Consider the following 23,028-nt stretch of genomic DNA (forward strand, 5'->3'; position numbering starts at 1 on the left):
TTGGCTCTGTCTATTGACTTCCCATTTCTCATTGTCTTCACTCAAACAGACCTAGAAGGTGGGCGTGGCCAGACGTCACCCGGACATATATGATCATGTGCACTTTGCTGTTTGCATGTTCTACCTCCATAAAAAGATTAAAAACAAAAACAAAAACAAAAGGGCAAGGAACCAAGTGAAGGAAGAGTGATTCCCATAAGCGAGTTCCTGGCGGGTTGGCAGGTTCCCCTCAATATGTTCTCTCCGAGGAGACAATATGGAGGAGGAAAAAAGTACCCGTTTCTTCCAAGGATCTCCAAGCCCCCTTTTTCAAAGATGAATCTGTTTTTCAACAAGTAAGTCTTAAGCTACGAAATAAGCCACTTCACGGATACTTTTTAGAGATTTTTAGTTCGACTGGGATCATTCATGCGTAATTAGTGCTACAGAGCTTACCTTGTAAGGTGTTAAAGATTGCGAAGAGATACATGAAAGTGACGTTAACTGGTCCCCAGGCAAAGAAGGCAAAGCCCCAAGTAATGCCCAGTAAAAACGTAAGGCCGGCAACGCTCCTGAGGTCTTGAATACTGGTTTTCCGCTGGGCTCCCAGTTGTTTCTTCTTTTTAATTCGACAGAGCTGAACCAGGACCACAATGAACATGCTGACGTTCAGCAAAAATATCAAACAGAAATATCCCACAACTGTAATATAGAATACAGCATTGCTGTTGATCCAGCAACTGGAATTTGGGGGGAAAAACAATGGGAAACATATTACAGTGCTGAAATATGGTTCACAATGATACAATGAATCTAAATCATTTTACCGAAACATCCAAGAGGAAAAAAAAAGATAAAACCAGCTGTTCGCTAACAACCACTTAAAGCTCGAAGGAAAAAAAAACCCTAAGAGTTTATTTTAGGACACTTGGTGATTAGAAGTATTTACAAACTATTCTTTGAAAACATTCCGGATTTCACCCCCTTTAAATCTTAGTCACTCTATCCATGAGTCTTTACTAATATAATGTAGCTAGTATTTCATTTTTATCAGAGGCTTAGAAAAGTATTTTCAAAAAACTTCCAATTCGTTTTTTTAATACTTAAATAGTAGCATGGCATTTCCAACTAGCTTATCTCATCACATACATAACTGTGAAGACTGCCGTAAATGTGACTGGATTTTATTAGGATGAGCGTCAGAGTCGATTACATACTCCACTTCCTTGGAGAATTCAGTTTTCCAGTTCACTTAACATTCCCTCAGGGACTTTGTACTCACAAGTCATCGGGTGAGCCATTGGGGAATTTCCCGTAGGACCCAAGGCCATAGTTATTCGGGGATATAGCCAGGATGATGGTCACGACCACAGCTGGTAGCCCTGGAAGATGGGAAACATCAGTCACACAGAGTTCTAATAACCAAGATGGTAAGAAGAAAGACTAGAGATCACGTTCTAGTTTCTTCTGGTAGCAGACTGCTGAGTTGTTCACCAAACCCTGTTTCTCTTTCTCCTTGGCACGTGGCTGGACCTCTCCCAGCCTGCTTTGCAGCTGTGTGTGGCCACATAACTAGGTCTTGATCAATGGGATATGGACAGAAGTGATTTGCTCTACCTCTGTGCTTGTCCCATAAAAACTTCCTATATGAGATCCTCCACTCTTTCTTCTCCCAAATTCAGGGCAATTTTGGAAGCCCTGTCTTGAGGCAGAGCTTCCCACAGCTTGGATCCTGAATAACCACAAGACCACAGACCTCTCCAGTCCTGCTAACTGGACTGTGTGTGAGAAATTATCTTCTCCTGAGATTTTTTTTTTTTTTTTGTCAACTACAGCAGCTAGAGTTACCCTTAACTTATACACATCTGGAATGTAATTTTGAGGCTCAGGTGGCAGGCAAAGTGAAGGACTCCAAAATGTAAAGCAAATAATCAGCATAGTAGGGTTATCAGCAACTCCTGGCAAATCTTTCATTATGAACCCCAAATCCTCCACTGACTAGCTGGAACCCATCAATGGATTGAGGAGCAGACCTGGTTGATCTGGAGGCTGCTGACTGCCACTATACTGGCCCTTTCAAGGGCCTACTGGCACTTCCACTAAGAAGCAGCACAATGAGAAGGCTCTTCCCAGCTTAAGATGGCGTTTGGCTGGGAAGGAGTCCCTCTCACTCCCCATCCCGTCACCCCTCACCCCACTCCATGCGGACAGCTCATACTCTGTGCACAAAGACCAGCCTGACATCCAGTCTCAAGTCTCTGGTAAATAAAAAACAATTCCAGCGCCTGGGTGGCTCAGTCGTTAAGCGTCTGCCTTTGGCTCAGGTCATGATCCCAGGGTCCTGGGATCGAGCCCCGCGTCGGGCTCCCTGCTCGGCGGAGAGCCTGCTTCTCCCTCTCCCAGTCCCCCTGCTTGTGTTCCTGCTCTCGCTATCTCTCTCTCTCTGTCAAATAAATAAATAAAATCTTTAATAAATAAATAAATAAATAAATAAAACAATTCCTCCTCACAGGCTGGGGTGCTTGGTACAATCTAACATAATATTTCATTTAATTCTTTTCTATTTGTACCTTACAGAGACACTAACATATGATAACTTCCTAAGTGAAACACTTTTCTAAAAATAAAACACTGGGGTTGTGGAGCCTGTCCAGGACAGAGAATGTGACCTTTTGGTATTCCACAAAGGGAGAATCCATGCTCGGTGTCAGAAGCAGTGATTTATTTTTCTAGGAAGAAGTGACTCATCTCTCTGGAAAGGTGTTCTGTTATTCTTGACAGAGATATAATGACAGGTGGGGTGACAAGTGTGGTAAAGGGTCTGCAGTACTGTTGTGTAGGGAATATCTGAAGGAATATTTAGCCTGAAAAAGAGCAGAGGGAGGGATGGTGGCTGTAATTCAGTGGAAAGATACGCACGAGAAATCAGAAAACCAGGCTGGGATGCTCTCAAATTGTGTGAATTGGGTAAACCATGTCCTCGCTTCGAGCTGGTTTCCTTACCGCCTGTGCCAACCTCACCAGCTTATCTTTCGTGGGGTTACTCGTGTGAAGATACATGGAAGAACAGGGCATTTTTCATAATGTTATATATTACTGGCAGATTATCTGAAGGGCTCTTTGGCAGAGAGGTGCCAGCTTATTGTTTTGCCTTAGAAAGCAAAAACGAGACCACTGGGTAAGTGCCACCAGAGAGCCAAGTGAACTTAATGGGAAATCAGAGCTGTAGGGCTTTAGAAAATGGTTATTGGCTGCCTTGTAAGGTATTAAAAACAAGACAACAGACCTAAAATTGAGTCACTTATGGTAAGCCCCAGGTGATGAAACTGAGACTTGACTTAATTACAATTTCAGCTCCCCCAGAAATGGCATCTTAAACCAGTCAATCAGGAATCACATTATTAGCACTAGTTACGTAATCTGCCTGATAGACACCTCTGTCATCCCCTAAAGGAGAGGAACCTGGCAATAACGAACTCACTTTTTTGCCTAGAATAACTTGCTTATTCCTGTTCCCTTCTGCCTATCAATGTCTTTCGTTTTGTACAGCTCCTTTCTATCTGCTAGATTGGATGCTGCCGATTCATGAATCCCTGAATAGAGCCGATAAGATCTTTAAAATTTAGTCAGTTGAATTTTGTTTTTTTAACAAAGATAATGAGCTCCCTAATAATAGAAGTGTTCAAGCAGAGGTTAGATTACCTTTAGTCAAAGATAAGTCCAGTCAGGTTGATGAGGCTCCTACATTTGGTGGAGAGCTGACTGCCCGAATCTTCAAGATATGTGTGGTGTCTAAGACTTTGTGACCCACCACCAACAGGTGGCAGGATCTGAAAATTGTGTCAGTGTGGCTGTGAAGTTACATCAGGTCTCACCTGGTAGGTTCATCTCACTCTGCCCTTTTGAGCACAGTGTCGTACATGTGTGTCATATCTGGGAGATCTAGAACAGAGTGAGGCTAGCTAGGAGGTCAGGGACAGAGAGCTTGACCTCATTATCACGAAGCTCACTTCTTCAATTTTTTGAGCACCTTCTTTGTGCCAGCCCTAACTCTAGTTACTGGAGATACAGACAGTATTCATAGCCCTAACCTCAAAGAGTTTTATGTCCATAACCAATATACAGGTATTCTAGAAAGAGACTGGACAAGGTTGAGGCGCCTGGGGGCCAGGCAGTGAAGCGTCCAACTGTTGGTTTCGGCTCCGGTCATGATCTCAGGGTTATGAGGTCAAGCCCCACATCGGGTTCTGCACTCAGCAGGGAGTTTGCTTAAGATTCTCTCTCCCTCTCCCTCTGCCCGCCCCTCTAAAACAAATAAATCTTAAAAAAAAGAGAGAGAGAGACTGGAAAAGGTTGCCCTTTGGGCAGGCAGTGCAGTTAAGGACAACGTAGCTGTTTTAGAAACCTGCCAAGTATGACCTGCTTTATCATCGTCTCTACCTGATGAAAAACCAAAACAGAGGAGTAAAAGCTTTGGAGAAAGCCCAGGCCATGTGCAAGCAAAATTATACATACCCCAACCAACAATGCAGAATTTAAGGATGTATTTCCGGATATAAGTATTAAACACTTTCACAAGGGCCAGGTACATATGGAATGCTTCCAGGCCCATCCATGTGAATGAGACCAAGAGAAAATAATGCAGAAATACAGCCACCGAGATGCAGAGGCCTCGCATGTCATACAGAGCTATCCATGAGTCCAGGAGAAACACCAGGTTCAGCAGGAGCAGAGCTGCACACAGCTGGATGAGGATTTTGGAAGGATAATCCCTCCGAATCTTTCTAAAAGGAAAGGACAAGAAAAGAAATAGCATCCCATTCTGACAACCCTTATGTGAACATATCTATGAAATTTATGTGTATTCTTTGGTAAATGTCTATATGCATCAATTTCTTCTGTGTGTGTGTGCACCAGGGGTAGGGGTGGGGGCAGGCATTGAAAATCAACGACCATAACAACAACAAAGGAAAAATCAAAACAGAATATCGTCTGTCATAACAATATGGAAAATCTGTATTTGCATTTCTGTGGAATCTTTTACATGCTGACAGCTGACCCGACCTTTTTTAAATAATTTGTAGTGGAATCTACTGAGCACCCACCTTCCTTTCTCCCAAGCGACTTCGAGAAGCATTGCTGTTGCTTCTCATACGATAGGCTCCTACATTCAGATCTTCAAAACCTAGCCAGATCCCCTATTATGTTATTAGTTAAAATGAGATCATGGAAAGAAGAGTTTAAACTACAGCTAAATGAAACAGGCAGAGGAAATTAGAGCTAACTGATGACATGTGCATGTGTGTGTGTGAAATCAGACCTGGTGAAATCATTCTGAGTAATGGCTAGCCTGATGGTAATTTAGTCTCATTAATCATGTTTCCAAAGGTCCACTAGAAGATCTGTAGTTACAGCTGGACCCTAAGTTTGGCACTGCAAGTAAATTTGTGCATTTCCTGAGCAGTGTCCAAAATCTAAATCCCAGAACTTACATACTGTTTAATTTAGTTAGTGCAATAAAAGTGCCTATTTTCTTTTTTTTCCAACAGAATTTGTTGGAATTCGCCCCCCCACCCCAAAGTGACCAAAGGGACACTTCAAGTAAGCCAAGAAGGAGATGCTATTATTTGGAATGTCATTCTTGCATGACTTACAAAGCTGCACTCATGAATTATCTATCTTTTTCAGTGAGGCTTTACACCTTTTCTTCTTCTTCATCCCCATACCTGCTACTGTTTTTAATCTTTTATGTTTGCTCAGTGTAACTTAGAAACTTAATAAATTGAACATAGCTCTTATGCCGTACGTGAAGCTATGGTCTATATCAGATTATAAGCTCTTGAGTTTCAAGGTCTGCATCCATCTTCCATTTCACGCTTAATGGCGGCTAGGTAGCAGGCACCATTTTAGGGTAAAAAGATGATTAAGACACAACCCCTGCCCTCAGTAAGTGTGCAAACTAGTAGAAGGAAGTGAGTATTTTAACCAAAAAGTCCCACAAATTTTTGCATATAGGTGGCACCATTAGATGTTATGCAGGAGAAGGTAGGCCAGCGAGCACACGTAATACATTTTGGCAGTGGAGGGGAGTACTGCGTCCTGTAATCCAAGTTTCCAGTGTGGATACTCACTCAAAGGCTAAGTAGGTTACCAGAGTAACGGACAGAAAAATTGATGAAAGCCCACAACCAATATATGTGATAAACGTCAGAGCCATCATCTGAGAAGGTGGCAAGGAGGTTCGAGATAGGTCCTGGAAAAGAAAATACTGCTTTCAAGACCAAATATTTTAAAGAAATAAAAGAGCTATGGTTTACATTTATTGAGTGTTCTAAGTGCCTATCCATAGTTCATTCAACAAACCTACAAGGTAGACACAATTATTATTATCAAGTAAAAATAATGAAACTGAGGCCCAGAGAGGTTAAATAATTTGCCCAAGGTCACACAAGTATGAAATGGAGGAGCCGGGACCCAAATTCTGGTCTGGCTGCCTCCAAAGCCCGTGTACGTGATCAGTACAGATGGTTTCATCCTGCTTCCGGTCTTTAACAGAGCAGCCATCCGATGACCACCCTCCTCTGCCACCTGTTGGTATTGGGAAGAGCATCTGTCCCATCAGCAAGGCCGTGGCATTACGATACACTGGAAAAGCACTGGGCTAGGAGCCTAAAGACCTGAATTTGGCTTCAGGCCCTTATACTTCTTAGTTCTATGACTGTGGACAATGGCCTAACAAATGAGTCTTAATTCTAAGTTCTTAAAATGACAGTAACAATACCCCATTCCACCTATCTTGTAGGACTGTTGGAGAAATTAAACATAATAACTTATGACAGAGCATTTTATGAAAATTTTAAAGTGCGGGGCGCCTGGGTGGCTCAGTTGGTTGGGCGACTGCCTTCGGCTCAGGTCATGATCCTGGAGTCCTGGGATGGAGTCCTGGGATCGAGTCCCGCATCGGCTCCCTGCTCAGCAGGGGGTCTGCTTCTCCCTCTGCCCCTCCCCCACCTCCTACTCATTCTCTGTTTCTCTCTCTCTCTCTCTCAAATAAATAAAATCTTAAAAAAAAAAAGAGAAGATTTTAAAGGGCAATGCAAACTGAACAATTTTTCTTACCCATTTTAATCTGAATTCCCTAGGCCCTGCTATTTAAAAGAGGGAAACTTACATATAAAAATAGACTGGGGGAAAAAAAACTTCCATGTTCAAGTATTATCTTCCAAGTGCATTTGCTCTTTGGAAGAGTAATTTCATTGGTCTATAACTTTGCCACAATATCCTACCTGCTGATCAAAGTCATCTATCATATTAGACATCATGGTGTGACGCCCAGCTACCCCTCAGACCCAGAATCTAAAGCCATGTAGCGTGGGGTTATTACCAGTAGGACGCCAAAGCTCGTAAGGTGGCTGCACATGCAGATGGTTTCATTCTGCTTCCTGTCTTTAACAGAGCAGCCATCCGATGACCAGCCTCCTCTGCCACCTGTTGGTATTGGGAAGAGTATCTGTCCCATCAGCAAGGCCGTGGTCTCAATGATTGCCACTTCCTCCCCTGTCCCCGCCCCCGCCCACTCAAGACTGAAAAAGGTATGACTGGAACCTACCATTTCTGCCCAAGTCCCAAAATACACATCTCACGGTTAAGTCATCCTGCAGTGGAAAGGTAAGTGACAAATAATCAATTTACGGAACTGAAAAAACTAAAAAGCAATTGAAAAAAAATATATGAAATTTTTTATCTCAGAATCTCATTCTTGATATTTGGAGAATTCTTATTTTATTCTAGTCCCTAGAAGCAAGTGAGTCTCATATAGGTCAGCACTTCTTAGACTTAGCAGTTGTGCACAGGAATGACCTTGAGGCCTTGCTAAAACACACATTCTGATTCCAGGGGTCAGTGTGGGGCCTTAAAGTGGGCATTTCTCACAAGATCCCAGGGGACGCTGAAGGTGCAGGTCTGCAGACCAGACTTTGAGTAGTATGGTCATAGATAATGCTCAACCTGAACCGAAATGAGAGATGTTTTCTCTTTGGGGGTGAGAATCAGACCTGTAGCCACAGATCTAAATGCACTAAAACCGGGTAATTGATAGTAGCTGGCTTTTGCGCTGCACCTTCTTGGAAATGAAGTGGTCAGTGCTTAGGCATGCTAAAACCCAACAGAGTGACCCTATGATCCTAGCCTCACACGCTGCCTTAACCGAGTTTGAGGTTCTGCTGGATCTCCTTCTTTCAGGTCAAGTCTGACAGACGTGGTTTGCGCAAGCGTATCTGGTCCATGAAGAGACCAGACAGGCCTCTCGCACCTGGCTCGGCTTGATGTGCTTTAAGGTAACCGTCACGTTGCTTGTCAAGTTCTTGACAGTCAGATTTGCCACACTGGACGATATGACGTAGCTGATCAGAGAGAGGTTCTCCAGGGCAGGGTCCTAGCACACCAAAAAATCAACAAGATGGATTTTAGAGCTGAACGGGACCCTAAAGAACAGTAAGTCCACACTGGTGATTTTATAATCTAGGTGAGAAATTGAGGGTCAGGGATTGAAGTGACCTTCCCAAGGACCACGATTAGAAACAGAGCCTGCTCCACTATACCTAAGTGCTCTAACTACTGACCGAAATTTCACAGACTGACACAACAGGGCCCTCAGGAACTGCAAAGGGAATAGCTCATGAAGCTGCTTAAACTGTTGTGTTCTTGAGCAAGTTAACCTCTCTGCACCTCCTTGCCCTCATCTGTAAATTTGGGATCATAGCTGAATAGTTCCTCCCTCACAAGGTTGTTGAGAGGATTAAAGTTAACATTTCTAAGTGCTTAGTAGCATGCTCAGCAATTGGTAAATTCTATATATAAATGTCAGTTATTGTAATTTATCATTACCAGTATCCCTAGGTCCTGTTTAAAAATAAACTGGAGGGGCACCTGGGTGCAGGTGGTTAAACATCTGACTCTTGGTTTCCAGTCAGGTCATGATCTCAGAGTCGTGAGATCGAGCCCTGAGTCGGACTCTGTGCTCAGCGGGGAGTCTGCTTAGTTTCTCTCTCCCTTCCCCTCTGCCCCTCCCCACTGCGTGCGCTCTCTCTCTCTCCCTCTCAAATAAATAAATAAATCTTTAAAATAAATGAATAAAAACAAACTGCAAAAAAATATAAATAAATCAAAATAAACTGCAGCTTTCATGGGAGAATTAAAAGAAACGAAACTGCCTCACTCCAAAACAAAACCTAAACCCAAAGCAGTTAGCATTAACCTTACCTGAAACAGGGCAGGTGTTTCAAAGAAGTTGAACTGAACCCTGGAAGCGAGCTCCACATCATTAGCTGGTAAATTACTCATCAGTGATGAAGGCAGAGTAATAACACCAATACTGTTCTCAGGAGCCTGCGTTTCCAGAGAAACCTGAAAATCAAGTAAAATATAATAAAAAATGCCTGGGGTCAGTATAATGAAGAGATGGAAAACACAAGAACTAATTAAGACGGAGGCTCCTGTAAAGGCATTTATTTGTGGTAACTTCTGTCAAATCGGTTGTTCTTGTTTCTCTGTTCGCTATGAAACTGGAGAGGCTGTATAATAGACAGACAAGGCCTCAGAGCAGGAAAGGGAACATTTTAAAGATACACAGGAACCATCAGAAAGTGTAGGATGCTGTATGTCAATTACAGCTCAACAAAACTGGGAGGGGGGAGTGCAGAAAGGGTAACTGCACACATACCAACTCGGCCACCTGTTAGGGCGAAGTCTTCATAAAACCACACGCACTAAACTTGTAAAGGCAAGAGGATACAAATTAAATTAAAAGGCAAAAAAGGCAAGACTTGGTCTGACGTGGGCATTTCCAGCCCCTAATCCCTCTAATAGGTGGATAGAAAACACTGGAAGCAGGATTAATCCTGACACCAGTGCAGTCAAAACATTGTTTAAAGTATTGAAATAACTTGATAAGTAGCTGATGTCCCTGCTCTCTTGCAACTGCCTAGAACCCTCCACGGGACACTTCTCCCCACCTGAGCCCCCCACTTCCCCACAAAACTTCCATTTAGCTGCTAGAGGGTTAACACTGGGCATGAGGATCACTCAGATCCTGCTCCAGCCAAGACCAAAGTCCTGTTTCCGATTGTGTGGTGCCTCACTGTTCTAGATGTTAAATATTTTTAGTATCACCCCTGATTAGAGGCAGTAACTGCCTCCATCATGAAGTACATGGAGACTACAGTCATAGATAAGAAAAGGTTTTTTCCACAATAGATTAGGATGTACCTGAAGATGTGCAGGGTCTTGGGCAGCAAAGGTAGTTGTGTCGAAATTACTAGCATTCACTCTGATCACGGCCAGAGCCAAAGAAGGGGAGGTTAGAGTTATGGTCTTAGTTGAAAAATTCAGCTGTAAGCCAATGTCATCCACTATTTTTAGCAATCTGTAATGACAAGTGGTAGTTCACATTCAGCACTCCCGCTTTGTCTTCCCCATTCGAAGCAGAATATGCAGTAGCAATTTAACAAGTCATTATGAACCTCTTATGTGGGAGAAAAATACTTGGCTGTAATTCATCCCGATAAGAAGTCTCGTTCTCTTAGAGGGTCCCCTCTCCTGACCACATTAGTTTGCTAAGTCATACCTTTGGGCCAGAGGAGCCAGCAAGGCAGGTGGGGAATGAAGGAGTTTGCTGACATGGTTTATCATTTCTCCCGCGAGGTTAGGCTCCAAACTGCCCAAGGACAGAGTCTTTTCCAACTGGGACACTTGGTTCTCAAGATCAGAATCACTGATGCTGCTGGTATAAACAACTTCTGTAACAGAGAGCCAAATCATGTTATGAACACATAATGGAAAAATCACTAATAAAGAAACACACACAGACTCTATGACCTGGCGAACCTACTCCTAGGTATTTGCCCCAGGGAAATAAAAACATGTCTCGAGACTTGTTCGTGAATGTTTATAGAGGCTTTTCATTATACCCCCAAACTGGAAACAACCCAAATGTCTATCAACTGAAGAATGGATAAACAAACTGATCCCTCTGTGCAATAGATTATTATTCAGTAATTAAAAGGTAGGAGCCACTGATAATTGCAACAACATGGATGGATCTCCAATTCTCCAATATATTATGTTAACTGAAAGAAGCCAGACTCAAAAGGCTGCATATTGTATGATTCTCTTCGTATGATACTTTAGAAAAATCAAAAGTATAGGAAAACAAAACAGATCAATCAGTGGCGGCCAGGGGCTGGGGGTAGTGGATAGGAACTGACTACAAAGGAACACGAAGGAAATTTGGGGGTGGTGAAAATGTTATATATTGTGATGGTGGTTATGTGGCTATGGGTGTTTAATCCAACCTCATGGAACTATAAAAATTTCATCTATCCACAGATCTGGATGAATTTTAACGTATGTAAATTATACTTCAAGAAACCCAACTGGGGTGTCTGGCTGGCACAGTCTAAAAGAGCACGTGACTCTTGATCTCAGGGTCATGAGTTGAAACCCCACATTTGGTGTAGAGATTATGTAAAAATAAAATCTTAACAAAAATAAAAGAAACCTAACTGAAAAAAAAACGTAAAAGCACATCAGTGTAGTTAGTGTATATTTGTATAAGTATAAATACACTTGTATCTAATTTATATCGTGTGTACAAGATTTTACATGGGTAACAAGAAATTCTTTTTGTGAAAAAGAGAATATTATGGGGCGCCTGGGTGGCTCAGTTGGTTAAGCGACTGCCTTCGGCTCAGGTCATGATCCTGGAGTCCCTGGATCGAGTCCCGCATCAGGCTCCCTGCTCAGCAGGGAGTCTGCTTCTCCCTCTGACCCTCCCCCCTCTCATGTGCTCTCTCTCATTCTCTCTCTCTCAAATAAATAAATAAAATCTTTAAAAAAAAAAAAAAAAGAGATTATGAAATTAATAGCTAGATGACCAGCTGTAAACTGGTTTTCAATAGTGTTTTTAATTGGAAAACAATGATACAAACCTGTCTAGCAACGAAAAAGTCTCAATTCCACCACCAAATATCCTATTTTTTATTTTGCATATTCCCTTCTAATCTCCATCCATGTTGTTGTCACATACTGTTATAAACACAGTGTACAAACTATTTATTGTTGTGTTATTTTCTTTTCACTCAAGACTTGAAAGATGCCCCTGAGTTTCATCTAGCTGTTCTTAATGCAGGGCTGCGAACAGTCATCATGCTGAGGTGGCTTAGTGTATTTCATTACTCTTCTGTTGTGGAACTGTTAGGTTGTATCTACTTTTTCACTACCAGGTAATACTCTGACACAGCTTTTATATGTATGTCGTTTTGCTCCTGTTGTCTCATTAGCTGAAACTGGAGTCCCAGAAATGGAAGCACAGACGCAGGGGGATATGTTGCTAGCCTTTCTGGGGAGCCTGTGAGGTTGATTCTAATGGTCAATGGGGATAGCTCTGCAAAGGTGGGTGTTTTAGGCCCAGGCTAACTAACTTCAATTTTACTTTATTCTTCATCAGCCATTGAACCTTCTCTAAACTAAGGCCCCAATGGTTTTATAATGTGGTCTAAAATGTCCATATTTATAAAAAAATTGAGAGAGCAGTGCAAATTCAAAGAAATATCAAGTCATGGGGCGCCTGGGTGGCTCAGTAGGTTAAATGTCTGCCTTTGGCTCAGGTCATGATCTCAGGGTCCCGGGATCAAGCCCCACATCGTGCTCCCTGCTCAGTGGGGAGTCTGCTTCTCCCTCTCCCTCTGCCGCTCCCCCTGCTTGTGCTCTCTCTCACTCTCTCTCTCTCTAACAAATAAATAAAATCTTAAAAAAAAAAGAAAAGAAAAGAAAAGAAAAAAGAAATATCAAGTCATTTGGCAGCCGCTCCCAATCTCCTGGGGATGCTTGCACTGTGGGGGAGAAGGTGGAGATCACAACGTGAGCTCCAATCTCATGTCACCAAGAACTTGGTTTTGCCTCCCACTCCCCCCAAATTTAAAGGAAGGTCTGCTTCTTACTCACTGAATTGAACCTTCAAAGCATCCAGAATTCTCTCTTGCATCTTCCACTCTTATCTTTATCTCTTTACCCCTAAGCCTACTTTGTGTGTGGGGAGCCCTCTGCAGGTTCCAGGGCATTCTCCTGTAACCATCATTCCAAACCCAGTGCAGCTACTGTGATTATTTCCATCTTAAAGTCGTGTAGGCTAAAGTCAGCTAAATGGCTTATCCCAGATCACACTGCGGGTGAGGACACCTGCAGACCCACACGTATGTCTTCTGAACATTTCTCCCCTCCTCAAGCCAACCTTAGCTCAGTCCCACCTCTGTCACTCTGTAACTGACTTGTTTTCAAGAAAGCTAAATTTTTCTCTTGTCATCTTTCTAAATGGAATTACTGTGTTTAACAGTACAGAAGTTTCCTTGGGGCGCCTGGGTGGCTCAGTCGGTTAAGTGTCCGACTCTTGGTTTCGGCTCAGGTCATGATCTCAGGGTGGTGGGATCGAGCCCCGCTTCGGGCTCCGCGCTCAGCGGGGAATCTGAGATTTTTTCACCCTCTCCCTCTGTCCCTCTCCCCACCACTCTCTCTCTCTCCCTCTCTCTCTCTAAAATAAATAAATAAATCTTTTTTAAAAAAAAGTTCAACAGTGAGCGCCTGGGTGGCTCATTTGTTAAGTGTCTGCCTTTGGCTCAGGTCATGATCACAGGGTCCTGGGATCGAGCCCTGCATTGGGCTCCCTGCTCGGAGGGAAGCCTGCTTCTCCTTCTCCCTTCTCACACTCCCCCTGCTTGTGTTCCCTCTCTGGTTGTGGCTCTCTCTGTCAAATAAATAAATAAAATCTTAAAAAAAAAAAAAAGTTCAACAGTTTCCTCTTCAGAATGTTGAAAACAGTGACCTAATAACCTTTTGTGGGAGAAAGAAACCTGTAAAATAACTCATCTTGATAAAATGAGATATGTTTGCCTCAGAGCTATTTCTCCGCTCTCTTGGTCAAAACAATCAAACTCAGCCACATCTATGTTCTACGAATCTCTGGAGGAAAGCTCTCGAAATCAAGCAGGTATCATAAAAAGAAAGGTTCAACATGGCCTTGTTACAGATATCTTGACTTGGCAAGCTAGCCCCTGCGATTCAGGAAGCCAGATTGTAACAAACAGCAGCAGCGTGACTCCTCATATTTACCTGTCTTGTCAGGAGGTGTGCTGGTCGTGATGACATTCACAGGGGCAGACGCGGTGGGAGAGTAAAGTGAGGATTTCACAGTTGGCAGTGTGTGGGAAAGATCAGTTTGGGGCATAGGGGAAAAGATAGTTCCAGAACTGGGGGGCATATCAATGGCAGAGCTGGAAGCTAGGGGAGCTGAAGGCTGGGGAGAAGGAAGGTAAACCCCTCGTGTTGGAGAGGCAGGGCTCTGGGTTACAGGTGGATGATTTAGAGGTTCAGCAAAAGAGAAGGCACTGGAGACCTGGGACAGAATGGTGGCCCGAGGAACAACTGGGATGGAATTGCTAGAAGAAAAAGGTGAGCCATCTGGATGACCAGCAAGACATACGACAGGATCCTGCAGGTCACTAAAGGAAAGAATCAGAGAGATGCACGTGAGACACGAATAAGCGAGAGGCTCATCTCCTCTAGCAACCACCCGACACCACCAAGGTGACTTGGCTCCACCAGGGACCTGCTACTCCCAGCCTCTGCCCTGCATACCTGCCGTGCCCTTGCCACTGGCCCCCTGCCCCTGCCCACTTCCACCACTTCCTCCCTGGGAGAGGAATTAGCCAGGAGGGATGCTCTTTTATGAACTGCCAGTTCCGGGTCACTCACTCACCACTGCTCTCAGGCTCTTGTGCTTTATTACTTATCACTCAGTTGAAGAGATCTTGTAACACTTCTGTGTGTTTCTGGTGGTGGGGGGGAGCTGTTACATGCTGTTACCCACCTAGTTGGTTTTCATATATTAGGAATCTGTCTCACATTTTTTTTTTTAGGTTTTACAAAATGTATTCTCAAAAAAGTATAATCACACGCCCAAACTATTCCTAACATACTATAAAGTGTTCTAAATACTGGGTGCCTGGGTGGCTCAGTTGGTTAAACGTCTACCTTCAGCTCAGTTCATGATCCCAGGGTCCTGGGATCGAGCCCCACATTGGGTTCCCTGCTCAGCGGGGAGCCTGCTTCTCCCTCTCCCTCTGCTGCTCCCCCTGCTTGTGCTCTCTCTCTATCAAATAAATAAAATCGTTAAAAAAAATTCTTCTAAAAACTTAAATACCAAAATATCATTTTCCTTGAATATTCGAATCTGCATTAAAAAACTGGCTCATCATTTTTAGAACAATTGATTTTACTTTGAAGCAAAAGCATATCCATTTCAAAACTGTATCTGTCCATAACAGATTCACAAACTCTTTTTTTTTCAAGATTTTATTTATTTATTTGACAGAGAGAGAGACAGCGAGAGAGGGAACACAAGCAGGGGGAGTGGGAGAGGGAGAAGCAGGCTTCCCGCTGAGCAGGGAGCCCGACGCGGGGCTCGATCCCAGGACCCTGGGATCATGACCTGAGCCGAAGGCAGACGCTTAACCGACTGAGCCACCCGGGCGCCCCCGATTCACAAACTCTTATGTCAACTCAGTATTAACATGGGGTACAAAAGGGTATGGCATAAATTGAAAAGCAGCTCTAAATTTATCAATAGCCATAAAATGTTCTTCAGATTTTTCCTGTAGTTTTTGCAAAGTACATAATTCTGTCAATTACATTTACAATCTTCTGTGTATTGATCCATATTAGAAAAATGTGCAAAAATCATTATTATTGATTTGGATAATGGAATTTTTTATTTCAGCAAATTCTCATACTGGTCTTCGTGAGTCACAAGTAAGCCTTTCTTTTCCATGAAACCTCAAATTTAGCTCACTCACATGCAGTGTGATATTGGCTGGAATAGGTAAATCGCACTGCCTTTTTTTTTTTCTTTGACTTACTGAATTTTGTTTCAAGAAAATCTTGAACTGAAGTTAATAATACTAAATTTTTGTGAAACTGATGAACATAGGAATCTGTCTGAGTTAGTTTTATACCACTATAGCACAGCATGATGCTAACTGGCACCTAGTGACCGGAAATGTTCGTTGACTGAAAAAATAAATTAAGCTGGGGCCACAGGGGCCCCCAGTTTGTAAATCAGCTACGCCCTCAGTGTTGCTTTAGCCCAGTGGTTCTCAACCTAGGCTGTGCATGAGAAAACCCAGAGGACTTTTAAAAAATATACAGAGTTTTTTGTGGCCTACTCCTCAGCATCTGTTTCAGTTGGTCTTGGTGCAGGGGTGAGGCCCCCAGGCCCATATATTTTCATGGCATGCAAGGTTGAGAAGAACTCATCTACTATCAAGATCCACCAGCCTTGGGGTGCGGGGGGTAAGAGTAACCAGAGGGGGCAACAAACTATTACCTAGGGAAACCTCTGATGGATCCAGTTTTAGATGGTGACTTAAGAGCACCAACTAGAATGTGTCCTTATTGCTTCTCTGGGGTGAGAGGAGGCAGGAATATTAGGTTGAGGAACCCGAGGCAGGTCATACCCATAAAAAGAAATGCTGCCTCAGTCTAGTCTGGTCAGACACCCGCCGGAGGCCTGTCTACACAGCCTGGGGTTCAGGGTGGCAGTGTGGACGAAGGGGCGCCAGACAGTCAGAAAAGTGATGAGTCGAGAAGCCCTGGCTGAGGCTCCAGCTCTCAGTAGTCTTCTAGGCAATCCACCCCAGTTCTCGGAGACTCCGTTCTCTGAACTGTGTACTGCAGCAACCCGTCGGGCCGAGTCACAGCACAGGTGCTTTGCAAAGTCTAAATTAAATTTCCTTCTTAGATCTGGGGGAAGAGGCTACCCTCTCTCGGATACTCTTGGCACTTCTGCTACTCGGAGCCCTCCATCCGTCGGGAGAGGCACGCCGAGGGGCAGAGCGGTGGCGGGCAATGCCAGCTCTACGAGAAACCTCCGAGCGCTGCGCACCGGTGCAGGGGCTCCCATCCCAGGCCCACTCAACTGGACTCTCTGGGGTGGCTGCAGGCATCCGTATCTGTTTTAATACGCTTCTTCACTGAGCAGGCTCCATACGGTAGACTGCACTAATCTTCCATTTAGAGCTTGAAGAATTTTTATACGTGTATACACCTATATCATCACCACCCAGATCCAAAGAGAGTATTTCCAGCACCCAAGGCCACTTTGACACATCAGGTTTTAAAAGGGCCCGAAGTGGGCACCTGGGTGGCTCAGTCGGTTAAGCGTCTGCCTTACACTCAGGTCATGATCTTGGGATCCTGGGATCGAGCCCCGCATCGGGCTCCCTGCTCAGAGGGGAGCCTGCTTCTCCCTCTCCCTCTGCTCCTCCTCCCCTCCCCCCCGGTTCATGTTCTCTCTCTCAAATAAATTAATAAAATCTTTTTAAAAAGTTAAAAATAGGACACCTGGGTGGCTCAGTCAGTTAAGCATCTGCCTTTGGCTCCGGTCATGACCTCAGGGTTGTGAGATCAAGCCCCACGTCAGGCTCTGCGTTCAGTGGGGAGTCTGCTTCTCCCCCCCTCCCCTCTCCCTCTACTCATGTCTCACTCTCTCACAAATAAAATCTTAAAAAAAAAAAAAAGAATCACCCCACCCAGGAATCCTGAAAAATCCAGAAGCCTGGACTGCACCCCAGACCAATGACATCACCATTTCTGAGGGTGGGAGGCAGGTATGGGTGTTTTTAAAATTCCCCAGATGATTCCAATGTGCATCCAGGGTTGAGAACCACTGCTCTGTGGACTAGACCCCACTGCGCAAAGTGAGGTCCATGAACCAGGAGCACTGGCTTCACCTGGTAGAAAGGCAGCAGCTCAGGTCTTTCCCAGACCTCCTGGATCAGAATTTTAACCAGACCCTGTGTGGCTGATAGGCACAGTAACGTCTGAGAAGTGCTGATAGGGCTCACTTCCTATTTTACAGAGGAGGAACCTGAGGCTTATTTCTATTGATAAAGAATCAACAGCTGGATACACAGCTAGCTGATGACAGAGCCCGAGCCAGACAATGAGCTCGTATTCTGCTCGCTTTTCTGTGTCCCGCCGCTTCGTCCTCACAGCTCTTTGAATGGGCAGGCATCAGAGGTCTGTGGGGCTGCCTCAAAAGAGCTATGATCTCTTCATCTGATCCTGGTACTTCTAGAAATTCTCTCTCTCAAATGGGCCTCAACCCTTCAGCTTAATGGAGCATGTTGAGCTTAAAACTTATTCTTCACTTTTTATTACAGAAAATGCTATAAATCCTAAAGTCCTTTAGCTATTCCTCGAGATCCAATGTTTTAATATATCCCAGAAATACAGCCCACACAGGGCAGACAGGCTACAGCTAGCCTTTTGTTCCCATATGAGAAGGTTTACATTGAAAAATGTATGTCCTGGGGCGCCTGGGTGGCTCAGTCATTAGGCGTCTGCCTTCGGCTCAGGTCATGGTCCCAGGGTCTTGGGATCGAGCCCCACATCGGGGCTCCCTGCTCGGCGGGAAGCCTGCTTCTCCCTCTCCCGCTCCCCCTGCTTGTGTTCCCTCTCTCGCTGTGTCTCTCTCTGTCAAATTAATAAATAAAATCTTGAAAAAAAAAATGTATGTCCTTTTGTTCAAATACAAATTTTATCTGATTGTAATAAAGTATTGAAAATGCTGCAAAGAAAAAAAAAGGAATAGTAAACAAAATATCACCTATGCCCCATGAGTATTTTCCTTCATTCATTCACTTCCTAGTTTTTTCTATGTATATTTGTATACACCTGTGATCACGTCATCCATGACTTTGGGATCATCTGCCTCCCAGCTTCCCTCCATTTTGGTGCTGAGTTTAAGGCAGTCATTCTCAACATTGATTGCACATTAGAATCGCCAAGAGGGCTTTTAAAACCCTTAATGCCTAGGCTGTGTTCCAGACCAATTAAATCAGAATCACTGAGGGTGGGAGACTGGAAATCAGGATTCTCAAAAAATTCTTCAATGGAACTAATTTTAGGCTTACAGAAACCCTGCAAAAATAACACAGAGTTCCCTATATCCCTCACTCAGCTTCCCTCAATGTTAGCATCTAATGTCTGGAATTGGGACCAAATAGCTATCAACATTTAACATATTCCAAAGATGGCTTGTCAAATCACTGAGGAAAAGATAGACTTTTTAATAAATGGTGTGGAACCCCTGGCTAGACATTTTTGAAAAGATTGAATTAGATCCATACCTTGCCCCACACACAAGAATAAATTCCAAGTGGATTTAATGTAAAAAAAATAAAAAATAAAAAATAAAGAAACCATATAATTACTAGAAAAACTCAAGGATGAATTCCCCTATAACCTGGGCATAGGAAAAGGCTTTCTAGCTAAGACTTCAAATCCACAGGCAATAAAAGAAAAGACTGGCAAATTTAACTACAATTTTTTTAAAAGATTTTATTTATTTATTTGAGAGAGAGAGTGTGTGTGCGCGCACTCTCATGCATGGGGGGGCGGGGGGCAGAGGGAGAGGCAGACTCCCCGCTGAGCAAGGAGCCTGGGCCTGCGGGGCTGGATCCCAGGATCCCAAGATCATGGCCTGAATGGAAGGCAGACGCTTAACCAACTGAGCCACCAGGCGCCCCTTAACTACATTTTTTTAAAAATTTAATTTGCGTGACAAAAACACGAAGTCAAAAGATAACTGACAAACTGGGAGAAAATATTTGCAACATATACCGCAAAGGGTTAAGACCCCACTATATAAAGGACTCTTAAAAACTGATCAGGTGATCAGGGGTGCCTGGGTGATGCAGTGGGTTAAGCATTCAACCCTTGATTTCGGCTCAGGTCATGTTTTCAGGGTCTTGAGATGGAGTCCTGCGTTGGGCTCTGTGCTCAGCAGGGAATCTGCTGGAGATTCTCCCTCTGCTCCTCTCCCTGCTCTCTCTCTCTCGAATAAATAAATAAAATCTTTTTTTTTTTAAAGATTTTATTTCTTTATTTGACAGAGAGAGAAACAGCAAGAGAGGGAACACAAGCAGGGGAAGTAGGAGAGGGAGAAGCAGGCTTCCTGCTGAGCGGGGAGCCCGATGTGGGGCTCGATCCCAGGATCCTGGGACCATGACCTGAGCCGAAGGCAGACGCTTAACGATTGAGCCACCCAGGCACCCCAAATAAATAAAATCTTAAAAAAAAAACTGATCAGGGGCACCTGGGTGGCTCAGTCGGTTAAGCCTTTGCCTTCGGCTCAGGTCATGACCTCAGGGTCCTGGAATCGAGCCCCACATCGGGCTCCCCACTCCACAGGAAGCCTGCTTCTCCCTCTCCCTCTGCCAGCCACTCTGCCTACTTGTGTGCACATACACTCTCTCTAATAAATAAAATCTTAAAAAAAAAAACAGATCAGATATCCAGTAGAAAAAGTGGGAAAGACATGAACGCACAATTAACAAGAAAAATACAAAAATGACCCCCAAATACATGAAAAATGTTCAAACAGACCTCAGAAGTGCAAATTAAAATACCACTGAGATACTCTTTCTCAACTACCACAATGGAAAAATTAAAAAATATGATGACATTCAGTTGGTGAGGCAGGGGCAGGGGTGGAGGGGAAGACGGCCAGAATATTTCTAATACTCCCCAGGTGATTTTGATGTGCAACCAAGATTGCAAACCATTATTTCAAAGTAATGGTCCACATGGAAACTTGATACAACAGAAAACTGCATTTCCTCTAAAATTGAAAGCCCTTCTTCACTGTCAAAATTCCAAAATTCCTTAGCCAGCATGGTGATTAAATATTATTATTATTATTATTATCATTATTGCTTTTAGGAAAAATGTCAGCCTGGGTGCTACATACCACTGCAGTTTTCCTAACTCTTCCGGGGAGGAAGGGCATGGTATCCTGACAGAACAGCAGCACTGTTCTGGAGACAACAGTAAAAGAAAGAAGAAAATACATGGTCAAGAATAAGGCAAGGCAGAAGCTCAGATCCATCAAGTATTATGGTTCCTACACTGGATGCATTTTAAAAAGCATCTGTCTAAAATAGGTGATAAAATAAAACTGGATACTATTATATTGACAATCATACATACATAATAGGTGCTCAGAAATATTTATTGAGTGAATAATTTGGGGGAAGTTATATGCATGCAATATCAATTGCTCTTCAACAGCTCCTAAGAATTCCGAAGTAAGTACATCCCGCAGCAATGGATCAAACACTCCAAATAGAAGTCCCCCTCTCTCAGTAGGTTTTTTTCCTATCTTGTTTTCAAATACAGTATACTGAAACTTTATTGAGAAAGCGGGGGAAAAAAAATCACATTTTAGAGCTCTCTAAAAGCTGTCCAAGAGTCAAAACAGAAAGCTATCACATACTTAAATTTATTGATTATATTTTCAGTTTTAAAAAGAACACATCAAAGTCATGTGAAAAAGAACACAGCAGTGAAGATAGAGACAACTTACCCATCGGTTGAATCTTTACTCTTCTCAAAGCAACCATTACAGCACATATGTTCATTGTTTTATTCATTTTTATTGTGAATGTACAATTTAATGTGCTGTAAAGAGAAATATATAAAACCAGAATGTTACTAAACTGGAAACCTACCTACATATTTGTAAATGCTTTTTCAAACTTGGGAGTGAGGAAAGGAGACACTGATGCTGTGAGCTTGGAGGGACAGCCCAATAAGCTTGTGACCACCCACGACTTTCAACCATGAGACATTTATAGAGGTTTACAGTCGCAGAGGTTGCAAACCAGAGACCCCGTGACCACACACAACTGCTGATTCATTTTGCCTGCGGGAACTATGAACTGGCGGGGGTGCAACTTGTTTGCAAAGACAAGCATCTTAACATCGAGAGTCTTACCCGCAGCTGGCTAATAGCCTGGTGTCTGTAGGCATTTGAATTTCCACCATGGCAGCCCTGTCACCTACCAGCCTGGATGAACATCGAGGTCTCTTAAATCCAAAACCTCTCTGGCAATTCCATCTAGATTATCAGGTAATTAGCAATTTAAGACATTATCGCTTATTTTTTTTTTTTTACTTTAGTCTTGATTTACGTGAAAAAATATTAATGTTGCAAATAACCAAAAGTGGTTAAGTGAAATGAACTAAATATATATAGTGGATAGGGATTCAATCTACAATTTCATGAAGAATTGCCAGTATTTGTACCAATGAATAGCCTGATGAGCAGAAACCATCATTTTCTAGGACTTGTACTCTCACAGAATGCTCAGGATTCAGGTGACGAGATTACTGACCTACGTAAGTCGTTCGCTTATGCAGCCAAGACAGCCGATGGGCACAATTTAAAATGATCATCTGTGCAACCTCAAATAACTGTCGGGCAATCTCTGATGCACCCCTGCACACTTTTTAATTTCTTCTTTTCTCTTTCTTTCCCATCTTTTCCTCCCCTCTCTCCTTCTCCCAAGCACCATATTATGTTCCTTCTTCTCTGTCTGGCCTTTGCTAGACTGGACCACTGGGAGCCATTTCTTGGTTATATTGGTGGCCTTTGGGGCTAAGGACACTGATAGTCCTTACCGTCACCGCACCAGAGGCAAATGGCCCAGTCCCACCCACCCCTCTGTGATTCATAAAGAAACGGGAAGAGGGATGTGGCAGAGTGATGAATGTTTCAGAGGATAAAAACATATATCCAAAATGTCATGAATATGTATTTATTTTAGAGGAACACATTTGAATTTGCAACCTAAAACCCCCTCAATACTTTATTTCTCATGAGTAACGAAATAATATGGATAAAAGTGTTAAAAACGACTGACCTTTGGGTCTCTGCTGTAGCACACACGGTAAAATAAGCCTGAAACAAAACATATATATATGTAGGTTCCTTTGACAGTTGAGAATGTCAGACAAAACAACCTAGGACTTATCACAGCCTCATAGAATCTTAGAATCACAATAACCCCTAGGGATCATCCAATTCACATTGCTATCAGATTCCTGATCTATCATCAAAGCTACTAGGTCCGGGGGGGGGGGGGGGGGGGGGGG

General features: G+C 43.4%; 1 protein-coding gene across 1 annotated transcript in view; it reads right to left on the reverse strand.

Annotated features, from left to right (window-relative positions):
- The window catches only part of ADGRG2 (adhesion G protein-coupled receptor G2), a 76,335-nt gene that overhangs the window by 7,359 nt on the left and 45,948 nt on the right, over positions 1–23,028 (reverse strand). Inside the window, exons 12-25 of the mRNA XM_032389600.1 lie at positions 22,797–22,834; positions 21,458–21,552; positions 20,843–20,909; positions 14,143–14,531; positions 10,604–10,775; positions 10,246–10,402; positions 9,241–9,384; positions 8,291–8,413; positions 7,589–7,634; positions 7,364–7,467; positions 6,111–6,232; positions 4,495–4,763; positions 1,262–1,361; positions 436–719 (exon numbers count right to left, since the gene is read on the reverse strand). Coding sequence (XP_032245491.1) covers positions 436–719; positions 1,262–1,361; positions 4,495–4,763; positions 6,111–6,232; positions 7,364–7,467; positions 7,589–7,634; positions 8,291–8,413; positions 9,241–9,384; positions 10,246–10,402; positions 10,604–10,775; positions 14,143–14,531; positions 20,843–20,909; positions 21,458–21,552; positions 22,797–22,834 — 2,110 coding nt within the window. The remainder of the gene's footprint in view (positions 1–435; positions 720–1,261; positions 1,362–4,494; positions 4,764–6,110; positions 6,233–7,363; positions 7,468–7,588; positions 7,635–8,290; positions 8,414–9,240; positions 9,385–10,245; positions 10,403–10,603; positions 10,776–14,142; positions 14,532–20,842; positions 20,910–21,457; positions 21,553–22,796; positions 22,835–23,028) is intronic.

Source organism: Phoca vitulina, unplaced genomic scaffold, assembly GCF_004348235.1.
Source record: "Phoca vitulina isolate PV1807 unplaced genomic scaffold, GSC_HSeal_1.0 scaffold55, whole genome shotgun sequence".
In the NCBI taxonomy this organism is placed as follows: Eukaryota; Metazoa; Chordata; class Mammalia; order Carnivora; family Phocidae; genus Phoca; species Phoca vitulina.